Source organism: Podarcis tiliguerta (assembly GCF_965153285.1).
Source record: "Podarcis tiliguerta genome assembly, chromosome: 7".
Taxonomy (NCBI): Eukaryota; Metazoa; Chordata; class Lepidosauria; order Squamata; family Lacertidae; genus Podarcis; species Podarcis tiliguerta.
In genome coordinates this window covers 27704794-27718040 of record NC_139540.1, presented here as the reverse complement: position 1 = coordinate 27718040, position 13247 = coordinate 27704794, and the positions used below count along the sequence as shown (strand labels likewise).

Here is a 13247-nt window from a genome sequence, read left to right as displayed (position 1 = left end):
TAAGAAATGTAAATAGCTTTGTGAAATAGACACCTATTTATAGTTAACTTTGCTTTAAATGTTACATTTCTATTACAGAAAGGAGAGTTGATTCAAATGATAGAGTGTATTTTGTAAATCACAACACAAAGACAACACAGTGGGAAGATCCACGGACTCAAGGGTATGTTCATGTGTGTTTTCTATTCATAGATCGAGGCTAAAGTAGGTGTAAAGTGATTGGGGTTTTAAAGAAATATATTACGTTTATATTTCCAGCTTACAAAATGAAGACCCCCTCCCTGAGGGCTGGGAAATCAGATACACCAGAGAAGGTGTAAGATACTTTGTTGATCATAATACACGAACAACAACCTTCAGTGATCCTCGTACTGGTAAATCCTCTGTGTAAGTGAGATGTTGATGGGGATTTTAAAAGATTTGCATTCATAGTACATAGGAGTAATAGTTTTACTGCTTAGGTAGTAGGCAGTGGATATCTTATGAATTTTGGTGGTGGCTAATTGATTCAATATGTACATGGGTTGTTTAAGGAGTACATGAGTTACACCTTATGAGGTGTGACGTTTTAAGCATTAGATGATATTTTAAAACTGACCTTGAAGCATGAAGCATGTATGCTGCAACCTTTTCACTATATCTGAAGGAAATCTACAAAACTGCTGAGGAGTTGAAAGTGTTGTAAAATCTTAATTTTCTGCTTAGTAAATTTAGCTATATTTCCTTACAGAAATAAAGGACCACAAATTGCTTATGAACGCAGCTTTAGGTGGAAGCTAGCTCACTTCCGCTACTTGTGTCAGGTAATGCTGATCAAATGATAGTGTAAATTTCAATTTGCATTTTGTATTTTTTAAATTTGCATATTGTATTTCATGATTTACTGTCTGTTTGTAGTCAAATGCTCTTCCAAGCCACGTGAAGATCAATGTATCCAGACAAACATTGTTTGAAGATTCCTTCCAACAGGTAAGACAATGTTTACATTATCAAACCTGGTAACTAAAGTAAAAACTGTATAGTGAATTTGCTTCATCTTAACATTGTTATATGACAAAGGAAATTTCATATTTTAAACCTCCGTTAAAGCTGTAAAATGTTAGAAAGCTTTTAACTTTTGATAATTTGAATAGCTAGATTCTTTCCTAACAAATCTTTACTTACCTAGTGTCTAGTAGGAAATCATTTGTGTAATTAGTCTGTATAGGACTGAGTCAACATGTGGGAGGGCTTTTCATTTCAAGGAAAGGATATTCTGGGGCTACATAAACTGAGGGAAAATATTTGCCTGTCTGTCATGTGGAGGTGGGAGGAAGGAACGATTTCCACATTGTCTAGGCATTGTTATATTTTGAGAAAATGTGGAGCATTACTCAGTTACCTGAAAGGGATAAAAACAAACCCATCTTCATAACCAAGTGTGTGGAGCATTACCCGGTTACCTTGGTAATATAGATGTTTCCTCCCACTTCACAAATGCAGTGCTGCCCCATTTTCCTTCAGAGATAATGCTATATAGCCATCATTGACTAATTCACCATTTCATGGATTGCATGATCCATAACTGGCTGGGAGCATGTACAGTGGTACCTCGAGTTACAAACGCCTCAGGTTACAAACGCTTCAGGTTACAAACTTCGCTAACCTGGAAGAGTTACCTTGAATTGAGAACTTTGTCCCATGATGAGCACAGAAATCGTGTGCCGGCGGTACAGCGGCAGCAAGAGGCCCCATTAGCAAAAGCACGCCTCTAGTTAAGAACAGTTTCAGGTTAAGAATGGACCTCCGGAACGGATTAAGATCGTAACTAGAGGTACCACTGTAGTAAGAGAGAAGAAAGTGACATCTGAAAAACTGTAGAGAGGGAACAAAGTATCTGCAAATTAAAGGAGGCAGAAAAAAGATACGTTGGGAGAGTTAAACACCCCTTAAATTTTTAATGGATAAATTTGTTTAATTCTATATAAAACCACACCAAATTGTATTAAAATTCATGTGTAATATATTCTACGAAGTTGTTTACTATTTTGCTTGTATTGTTCAACATTACTTTCATTTGCATTCACCAATTTGTATACAGATCATGGCTTTAAAACCCTATGACTTGCGAAGACGATTGTACGTTATATTCAGAGGAGAAGAAGGATTGGATTATGGTGGCTTAGCTAGGTAAATTATTAAGAATTTCTCTTGAATTTTTTCTTGTATGTATTTATTGACTAGAAACCTACCTTGCTCCATAACTTTATGGAGTATTTGGAGAAAAAAAGAGAGGTGGGTTATTGAAATTGCCTGCATGATACAAAACTAAATTAGAGATTGTGCTGCTAAGTAAAGATAAAGGGACCCCTGACCATTAGGTCCAGTCGTGACTGACTCTGGGGTTGCGGCACTCATCTCGCTTTACTGGCCGAGGGAGCCAGCGTACAGCTTCCGGGTCATGTGGCCAGCAGGACTAAGCGCCACCTGCTTTAACAGTTTTCTTGTGAGAATATGCTTGCTTATCGAGGTTTGAAGTGTGGTCTGGAAAAAAGTCATAGGGGAAAGTGGAGAGACTTGACATTTAAAACGTAATTAACAAGCAAAGGATTGGGGAAATTGAGATGGTACAACATTCCATTTTCTGTGACCAAAACAACTTGGATCTTTCCCCAAGCAAGTCTCTCCTCTCATAATCTTTGGCAGCAAAGGGGCTTTCTAGGTTTAGGATGAGAGGAAATACACTGAGTTCAAGTCTCCTTTTTGAAATCTTCTCAGTGGCAAATATTTTCTTGAAGCCCAGTCCTCAGCAGTGAAGGAAATCTGCATGCATACTAGGTTTATTCAGAGCAGTTTTATGGAATAGCAAGGGGCTTTTCCTCTGCAAAGGTAGGAGGTATATACCATGGGAAAAGACTCTTAACTGGGTAGTTGGTCAGCTTCCGAGACTTTCAGCATCTATATATATATATATGGATGTTGGAGCTTGCAAGTAGATTGTATCTGTGCACTATACCCTAAATTGTGATTAATCTTAACTTTGGTAAATAAGATTCATAAATTATGGCTTGAAGTTGGATTGTTTTAGTTAACTGTGACTGCCATTAGTCTGAAGCAGCATCAGTCACTTCCATGCTTCTCCCAGCTGTGCTGATAGGAAGAGTGTGAGAGTCCAAGGCTAATTTGGACCCATTCCCATGACAATAAGCCATGTTTTATTGTTGTGTCCAAATGAGGTCTGTGCATTTTCTGTGTGCAAAGGGGAATCTCTGCTGTGAGCATGCAGCACACTCTTGATGTGGAGAAATTGATTTTAATTGAATGTATGAAACAGAAGATAGGGACACAGGTGGCACTGTGGGTTAAACCACAGAGCCTAGGTCTTGCTGATCAGAAGGTTGACGGTTCGAATCCCTGCGATGAGGTGAGCTCCCGTTGCTCGGTCCCTACTCCTGCCAACCTAGCAGTTCGAAAGCATGTCAAAGTGCAAGTAGATCAATAGGTACCGCTCCGGCGGGAAGGTAAGCGGCGTTTCCGTGCGCTGCTTTAGTTTCACCAGAAGTGGCTTAGTCATGCTGGCCACATGACCCGGAAGCTGTACACCAGCTCCCTTGGCCAATAAAGCGAGATGAGTGCCACAACCCCAGAGTCGGTCACAACTGGACCTAATAGTCAGGGGTCCCTTTATCTTTACCTATGAGACAAAAAGTTGTTGAACTCAGAAATATATAAAAAATCAGAATTGGGAAATTCTGGCAACAGCCAATGGATGATAACTCCAGATTATAAAGACTTCCTAGAAAAAAGGATAAAAACTGTTATTGGGTGATTTGCCATTTTCCATATGTTAGTAACTTGGGAGATCAGATTAAGGTTGCAAATATTGAAATGTTGGGCCACATGACTTCAGGGCTTTCTGCTTGTGTGTATTGTATAATACTGCCAAATCAAATATTCATGTAATACTAGACAGTTGAATGCCAGGTTGGGAAAGAAACCTAAGAAGTACTTTGAAAGCTCTTCCTGCCGGCTTGCACCCAGCAATGGGAAACCACTTTTTTCAGTTTAAAGCCATATTGTCTGTTCAGCTGGGTGATTGCCTGCAGTAAATTGTTTCAAAGCATTCTTCATTACCTTTGACATAAGGCTGTATCTTATATATTTAATGTCAATTTTTATGAATGCTTGGAGACACCAGTGTTAGATTTTTGTGTTTTATTTATTGTAAATTTTTGTAGAGAATGGTTCTTCTTGCTTTCCCATGAAGTGCTGAACCCTATGTACTGTCTATTTGAATATGCTGGAAAAAGCAACTACTGCCTACAGATAAATCCAGCATCAACAATAAATCCAGATCATCTTTCATATTTCTGTTTCATTGGACGGTTTATTGCCATGGTGAGTTTGATCATTTTTTGTTTCAAGCTGTATGTTTTTCTTTCTGGAGTGTTTCGTATTTGAGTACACATGGCTGTCTGTCATACTTGGATTTCATTCACCAGCAATTCAATCAAGTATTTCTCTGAATGGTTATAACATGTGAAGAAGAGATTGGTACATTTTCTATCATTGTCCTAGACTCTAGGACCAGAGATTGAGTTCGTTTGTTTTTAAAAATATGTTTTGCTTATTTCAAAAAATGTATATACCTCTTGATTGTAAAAAAAATCTCAGTGGTTTACAAAAATAAAAAAATATAAATACTACCACTAAAAATAATTAACAACAGTTTAAAACGTTCAGAAAATTAAAATCAGCAATAAACTAAAAGCATAATTAAAACACACATGAACATTCTAGGTATCAGGATAGACTTTTCTAAACAAAAATGTTTTTAGCACCGAAAAAAAGCACAGTGAAGGTACCTGCCTGATATCAGGGAGCTACAAAGTGTTGGTGCTGCCACACTAAAATATTGATTTCTTACAAATGTGGAATGGGTATTACGTGGCATGTGTAACAGTAGTTCCGCAGGTTGAAGCAGTCAAGTAAGCATTTATGGGGTATGGAGACCTCACAGCAAACTGGTTCCAGACCTTTGGAACATGGCTTTTTAGAGAAGTTAAAGAACCACATACCTTGCTCTGGGCATGATTCATTATAATTTAATATGGATAAAGACCCAGCATTATACTAGATGCAGTGGTGCATTTGAATTTAAGAGGTACTCGCCAAAGTGAGTGAAGGGATAATGGAATGACAAAGGAGATTCAATGAAAGTGAAAAGCAGTGCATATTGTATTTTTTTTTGGCAGAAGAGACCAAATATATTTACCGAGGCTTCTAAATTAAATTCTAAATTAATTGTAATTACCTAGCAATGAAATATTGGGGTCAGAACTGAAAATTTGCTGAAAATATCAGCCCAGTATGCCACATCAGCAAAACAGGAATTCATAGTGCATTCCTATTCCTGTCTCCTCAGATAAGTATATGTAGGATTGCAGGTTCAGTATAAGGAGGTTCAGTCGTACCTTGGTTGACGAACGCCTTGTGATTCAAACGTTTTGGCTCCCGAACACCGCAAACCTGGAAGTGGGTGTTCCAGTTTGCGAACGTTCTTTGGAACCCAAACGCCCAATGCGGCTTCTGATTGGCTGCAGGAGCTTCCTGCAGCCAATTGGAAGCTGCGCCTTGGTTTCTGAACGTTTTGGAAGTCGAGGTACCACTGTATAAGGGAAAGGCTGAAAATAAAAGAGTAAGTATGTTGCAGTTATGCAGCTCTGTAGTGCCCCCATATTAACAAAACTACGCTGAGTGCCCGATGTCAGAGTCACTCACAATTAACATGTGTTTAACTTAAGCAATCTCAAATTTATGCATTTGGAAGACTGGCCAGTTGAAATCACACAAATTAAATGCATGGAAGGCGGCAAGCTTAAAAGCTCTTTTTGTGCAGGGTTTTCCTGGCATGGAAATAACTTCTGAACTCTCCGCCTTGCTTACCAGGCTCTGGAAGGCTCTCATGAGATCTCAGATGGGTCCAGCAGAGCCTAGTAAGCAAGTCTGAAAGCTTAAAAGCTCTCTGTCGCCTTGTTGCAAGAAGTTGTTTTGACTATTTCAGCTTTACTTGCTATCCCCAGAACGTAACTCCCACATAAGATGCAAGTGATCTGTACAGAAAATGGAAATAAAGGAACCAGAGGGATTGAACAAGTTCCTTAAAAGCTTAAGGAATTGGACATTTAGCTTAGGAGCATGGAAACATGGGGCAAATCCCATAGAGCAGGGGCAAATAACCTGTGGCTTTACAAAAGTTGTTTAGCATCTATTGTCTTTGGTCATGTGAGGGCTTATGGGAATTATGAGTCCAACAATATCAAGAAGGCCACAGTTTCTCCACTCCTACTACATTTTTACATACTTAGGAATAATATGCAAATTGAAAAAAAGCAAATTCATAATTGCACTATGGAAATGAGAAATCACACAGTACTGTATAGAAAATGTGTTTTGTAACATTCCCTTGTTCTAATCTACTTAAAAGATTTGACTAGGAAAGAATCTTTGATAATTTCTCTGGAGCTTCTTGGGACAATCTGAAAGCCCCCTCGTGGCAACATGTTGAATTTGCATTATGTAATCTTTCTCTCTGCATTTGGCAGCTAATCACATTTATGTTCCTATGCATATTCTTATAACAGAACTCTTTCATCTTAAAAGTTATCACTGTATTTTTTTTTCATCTCATTCATTCTCTTCAGGTTAGACACCTCAATGTACTTTATATCCTTAATTGGCCAAACTTTATAATGTACTGAGCAGTAGACTCATCTAAATAATTCATGTAATGAGAATCTGGCTGCAAGACTTTGATGTGCTCTGCTAGTTTAGACTGCATTTGAAGGGATATTACTCTGATAATGAGAATCATGTTATCTTCTGGTTTATTGATTTAGAGTGTTTATTTCATTGGTATTCGTTTCCCCTAAGATTACTACTTTCTATAAACAGTCACCACTTTTCAGAGTGATGCACCTGAAGCTGAAATACTGAATTGTTGTTACTTAAATCCTTAACAGGCATTGTTTCATGGCAAATTCATTGATACTGGGTTTTCCCTGCCATTCTACAAGCGCATGTTAAATAAGAAACTCACAATAAAGGATTTGGAATCTATTGATACTGAATTTTATAATTCCTTAATTTGGATAAGGTTTGTAAATCTTTTCAGAAGTTCACTATTTTTTCTGTCATATTAGTAAAGTGATTATATTTCATTTATCTTTGGTTAATTTTTCTCTTTAGGGACAACAACATTGAAGAGTGCAACTTAGAAATGTACTTCTGTGTTGACATGGAGCTTCTAGGAAAAGTTACCTCGCATGAGCTGAAATTAGGAGGCTCAAACTTACTTGTAACCGAAGAGAACAAAGAAGAATACATTGGGTATGGTGCATATATATATATATATATATATATATATATATATATATATATATAGACTGTCAAACATTTTTCTTGTAACTTTTTCATCACTATCAATGCAGAAATTCACATTCTGTCAGCAGGGGGAAGCTCTTCCCTCCACAACCTTCTGGGCATGGGGGTGGGAGGGACCTCTGTAGGGTTGGAATACTCTGTCAAGCAGAATGGGATGAGGTGTGGGGCCCAGGAGAAATTGCCCGAATTTTGACAGCAATGTATCTGAGCAGAGCAAGTATTGCTATTTAATAGGTGTGGAAGATGAAACATCAGCTAGTATTAGTCTTTAATTAGTATTAGTACTTTCCTGATTTTCAAAGTGAAAGAAATGTGGGTAGATAAACAAATACATGCTACTATAATAGTACACTAAAGATTTCAGCAGAGTTTTTCATAACTTTGTGCCAAGAATATACATACATATGTGTGTGCATAAACACATACCTGCATGTATACATAAATAAATGTGTTTCATTTCTCTCTCTCTCTCTCTCTCTCTCTCTCTCTTTCTCTCTCTCTCTCTCTCTCTCTCTCTCTGTGTGTGTGTGTGTAGAGAGAGAGGAGGGGAGATCTTGTATTAGATCTCAAAGGCTTGCTTTTGAGATGGCTTAATGTGCATTTTCTCACAGAGCTTTCATAGTGAGAGTCCAGCCCATAAACTTTCAATAATACATACAAAAAAATTGGATAGACGTCCATCTAGGAGTAAAGTATTGGTAAGAGGATATATGAGACTGTTCTAGTTACCATGTGAAAATAAATAAATCTGGAGTTTCTGGAGCTTATACAAATGTGGAATTAGTGTAGCAGAGTATAATGTTTGCAGCTTGTTTTTAAATAAAGGATTCCACTTTTAGAACTCTAAACTTCTGTTTCAGCCTAATGGCAGAGTGGCGGTTTTCACGAGGAGTACAAGAACAAACCAAAGCTTTCCTTGATGGGTTTAATGAAGTTGTTCCCCTTCAGTGGCTGCAGTATTTTGACGAAAAAGAGTTGGAGGTAATTTTCATTCAAATTTATTTATTTATTAACAAGAAATTTGTGGTGCAGTGGTTTAACTGGGCAAGAATCTTTGATACTAACATAATAAGAGGAAAAATACTACAAGCAAATGTTTATGTCCGTGTTTGACTAAGGCACAAATAAATAGGCAGGCCTCAAAGTGCTGTGAACATTAGAAAACTTTTAGCTTTCATATTCAGTATGTTCACATAATTAAAGAAGAAACATAATTAAAAGAAAATAATTAAAAATAATCTCAGGAAAACATAGAGAAACACCGTATTTTTTGCTCTATAAGACTCACTTTTTCCCTCCTAAAAATTAAGGGGAAATGTGTGTGCGTCTTATGGAGCGAATGCAGGCTGCACAGCTATCCCAGAAGCCAGGACAGCAAAAGGGATTGCTGCTTTCACTGCGCAGCGATCCCTCTTGCTGTTCTGGCTTCTGAGATTCAGAATTTTTTTTTCTTGTTTTCCTCCTCCAAAAACTAGGTGAGTCTTGTGGTCTGGTGCGTCTTATAGAGCGAAAAATACGGTATATAGATTTAATTACAGGTATGTCAGGTATTAGGGACACAGGTGGCACTGTGATTTAAACCACAGAGCCTAAGGCTTGCTGATCAAAAGGTTGGTGGTTCGAATACCCTCGACAGGGTGAGCTCCTGTTGCTCGGTCCCTGCTCCTGCCAACCTAGCAGTTCGAAAGCACGTCAAAGTGCAAGTAGATAAATAGGTACCGCTCTGGCGGGAAGGAAAACGGCATTTCCGTGTGCTGCTCTGGTTCGCCAGAAGCGGCTTAGTCATGCTGGCCACATGACCCGGAAGCTGTACGCCGACTCCATCGGCCAGTTAAGTGAGATGAGCGCTGCAACCCCAGAGTCGTCCACAACTGGACCCAATGGTCAGGGGTACCTTTAGCTTTACCTTTATATCAGGTATTGCTCTTTGAAATGTACATATGGTTGTACATTCTCTTGCATTTTGTGACACCAGTACATCTCAAAGCTGCTCCACTTTTCAGTAAGCAAGTTATACAGTTTCTGCCTTCCTTCACTCATATAACGTCCCTTATCGACCATATGGGCTGTCTCCCTGATTCTTGCTATGGAATCTTCTAATGTGGGAGTAGCAAACACACACACACACACACACACACACACACACACACACAGAGCATATTGCTGTGCAGCTAGCTCTTAACCAATTCCTTAACAACTAATAAGACCAATTCATTTAATATATCCTTTAAAATATGATGACTGTATTTGTTAGTGAATCATATTTTGTTGAAAGCTTCATCTCACTTTTCCAGAATCTTTATTTGGGGCAAGACAAGAAAATATCAAGCATGTCAGTATCTGCTGTTGTGCTTCAGGATCTTAAGCTGCTACAGTGCTAAATCATGTGGTCTTTTTACAGGTCATGCTTTGTGGCATGCAAGAAGTTGATTTGGCAGACTGGCAAAGGAACACTGTTTATCGTCATTATACAAGAAACAGCAAGCAAATAATGTGGTTCTGGCAGGTATAATATATTCTTGTTGAAAAAGTCAGCAGATGTGAAATTATTACACATTGGTACGGTTTTTATTTTAGAAATAAAGCCAAAGTTTCTTCCTGGGCTTCTGTGTAACTCCCTCCTGGAAATTAGTACAGTGGTACCTTGGTTTGCAACTGCTTTGGATTGCAACCATTTTGGATTAAAACCACGTCAAACCCGGAAGTGTGTGTCCCTTTTTTTGGATTACAACCCATTTTTGGGGGGAGGCCCCATTGGTGAAAGCGCGCCTTGGGTTACAACCTGTTTTGGTTTACAACTGGACCTCCGGAATGGATTATGGTTGTAAACCAAGGTACCACTATATATGGGCTTAGCATTACAGCCTGGCTTAATCAGCTTTTAGCATTTTCTGGATCTAGGCAGTAGAAGTGTCTGGCACACAGTTTTAACTCCCCAAGCCTTGGTTATATTCTAACACTTATTGGATGCAGGAATTTAGAGAGGTCCAGCCCCTGAACTCATAACACAAATTATATAAACACATATTTGATGTATTTATTCTTATTTGCTTTGGGGTGTTTCATGGGAAGCAATTCAGAAATGAAATGAAATTAGGAAACCAGGTTTAAAATGTAATTCAAAGCTCAAACTATGGGAGTTTGCTTGGTTTAGGAAAGTTGGGTAAGTGAAATGTAATTTTTAATAGGAATTATTTCTGGTAGTGGTACACAAGCACAAAGTTAGCTCTTAACCAATTGACATTTCAAAGTAATAAAATAAACTTTAAATTTCTCTTAGTTTATAAAAGAAGCTGACAATGAAGTTCGCATGCGACTGATGCAGTTTGTCACTGGTACTTGCCGATTACCACTGGGCGGATTTGCTGAGCTCATGGGTAAGAAAACGTCGTAATACACTGCAAAGTATGTGTAATATACAGTAACATTCCCTGGTCCTTTTAACCTGCATTTTCTCCCAATTATTGAAATATGGTATCATTAATATCTACCCTGCTGTTAACAAAAATACCATTTTAACCTTTAATTTTATTTTTTATTACTCAGGAAGTAACGGTCCTCAGAAATTCTGCATTGAAAAAGTTGGCAAGGAAACCTGGCTACCAAGAAGTCACACATGGTGAGTTGTTGTAACAGAGACTTCCTTGTTATCTTACATTTTGTTCTAAAATATGCTTCTTTAACATCAGCCATTCTTCGCAGGGGTTTCTTACCTTTTGGGGCTCAGGGACACATTGGGAATTTTCAAAGTGCTGTGGGCACCATCTCTTGCTTCTTTCCGCTATTCTACAGATCACACTCCCTACCCCAACAGATAGCAGTAAGCGAGTGTGCGCACAAACATCCTCTACTTTTCCATAGGGTCTCAGTGAAAATTGGACCCAGTAGAGTTAAAAAGAGTTGTCTTTCATTTGCATGATTTTCACATGCAAAAAACCTACCATCAGATTGAAATTTACATTGAGTAGATTACATAATAAAAATCACAGATTTATTATTATTATTAATTAGATTTTTATACAGCCCTTTATCAAAAGTTCTCAGGGCAGTTCACAAGATAAAAGCACAAATAAATAAATAGATCCAATGGTTATCAGACCAACGCACAGATAACAAAGATAATAACAAAACTGCCAACAAATATGTAAATATTTGAGGATATTTGTATCCTCCCTTATGTTTCCCTTTTTGGCCAAGCACAGCCAAACAGATGTTTCCATCTTTTGTTCATTTCTTACACTGCAAAACTCATGGGCAATATCAGCCTATGGACAATCAATCTGAATCTGTAAACTTGACTATGTATTTTAATCTAAGTGGACATATCAAAAATGGTCTGCAAACTGGCTATTTATTTTCAGCTTAACATGGGTATTTATGAATCTTCAAGAGTTACTTAGTACTAAAGAGGTAAAAATTACTTGCTTATAATCAAACAGCTGTGATTGATATGGTCCTGTGAAAGATGTTTTCAAATGGGATGTAGAGTCTGATTCCGCCCCTCTTCTCTCCTAGTTTTAATCGTTTGGATTTACCGCCTTATAAAAGCTATGAACAGCTAAAAGAGAAGCTGCTTTTTGCAATTGAAGAGACAGAAGGATTTGGACAAGAATAAAAAACAAGTTCAAGGCAAAGTGAAGTTTTGTTGTAGCAGGCTGGAGCAACAAAATTGCACAGTTAGTGATATATAAGCTGTTTCTTCTGTACAGTGATTTTTCTGGAACTCTAAAAAATGTTCTCCGTTCTTCCACAAAGATATGCAAAACAGTTTTACCTTCTCTACTTTATTTATTTTCCCCTCAAAGACTGGCCAGAATAAAATTGAACATGAAAGACTTTATTTTAAAAAATGTGTATATAAATACACACTAATGAGCTCTAGTTTTATAGAGCTGTAAACTTATTAAACATCACAGCCATTCAGAAGAGTCAGGAGTATTTTTCTTGGTTTTGTTCAGAAAATGTGCAGACTGCTCTGTATTCTTCTCACTTATGCAACATCTCTAAGGGTTATTTCTATTGCATGGCTGTTTCAAAGGTGTTAAAAGGCTTAGGCCAAACACATCCTCGCTATGTAGAAAAATGCTGCTGGCTTTTTGAAATGATAGAATGTGATATTCTGTCAGCTGAATTAAAAAATAATAATTGTAATAGCTGATAACCCAACTTCTGTGTAGCCGAGGTCATAAAGCCTTTATTACTTGCACAAGAGTAATGTACAATAAGATGAATGTGATTGTTAAGACATTGGTGCCACTGTTCTGACTTTTACTGTAGGAGCTGAACAGACTATTATAACTCATTGAGCAGCATTGAAAATTGTTTACATATTACCTTGGGTTATTTCCAAGAGAACAGTAGGTAATCTTCAAGGAAAAAAATAAAAAGATTCCTACACATTCTGTCCCAGTCTGGTATCTTACAGGCTTTAAAAAAAAGATATTAGTGATATGTTTCAATTTCATTTGATAAACTAATTAATTTAGGAGGATATGAAAAAGTAATGTGAATTGTTCTCATTTTTTTTAATCTGGATCTAGAAAATCCAAATGGAAGTAGTTACATATGCTTTGCACAACTGAACTAATTTTCTATTAGTCTTCATTACTCTCATCCCTTCAAGAAAAAAAAATCCAGATGTTCCTAATTAAGCAACTCTAAATTTTGTTTTTATATAGGCCAAGGCTTATTTGTCATAAGTGCACAATGTATATAAAAAATTTAAATTGTGTTTGCAGTATTGAGGGGCATTTGCTAAACTGCAAATATGTGTAATAAATTCTACAACTTACTGATGTGAATTATTAAATGCTACTTTTAGCAAA

The 13247-nt window shown here is 37.4% G+C and overlaps 1 protein-coding gene across 5 annotated transcripts in view; it reads left to right on the top strand.

Moving 5' to 3' along the window:
- The window catches only part of WWP1 (WW domain containing E3 ubiquitin protein ligase 1), a 45737-nt gene extending 32490 nt beyond the window's left edge, over positions 1-13247 (top strand). For all 5 annotated transcript variants that reach the window (XM_083451012.1, XM_083451014.1, XM_083451016.1 and 2 more), the window contains exons 12-24: positions 79-163; positions 259-387; positions 731-803; positions 898-969; positions 2081-2169; positions 4218-4377; positions 7002-7135; positions 7228-7368; positions 8283-8403; positions 9824-9928; positions 10703-10799; positions 10969-11041; positions 11938-13247. In XM_083451012.1, the coding sequence (XP_083307138.1) occupies positions 79-163; positions 259-387; positions 731-803; positions 898-969; positions 2081-2169; positions 4218-4377; positions 7002-7135; positions 7228-7368; positions 8283-8403; positions 9824-9928; positions 10703-10799; positions 10969-11041; positions 11938-12037 (1379 nt within the window). In that variant the 3' untranslated portion in view covers positions 12038-13247. The remainder of the gene's footprint in view (positions 1-78; positions 164-258; positions 388-730; positions 804-897; positions 970-2080; positions 2170-4217; positions 4378-7001; positions 7136-7227; positions 7369-8282; positions 8404-9823; positions 9929-10702; positions 10800-10968; positions 11042-11937) is intronic.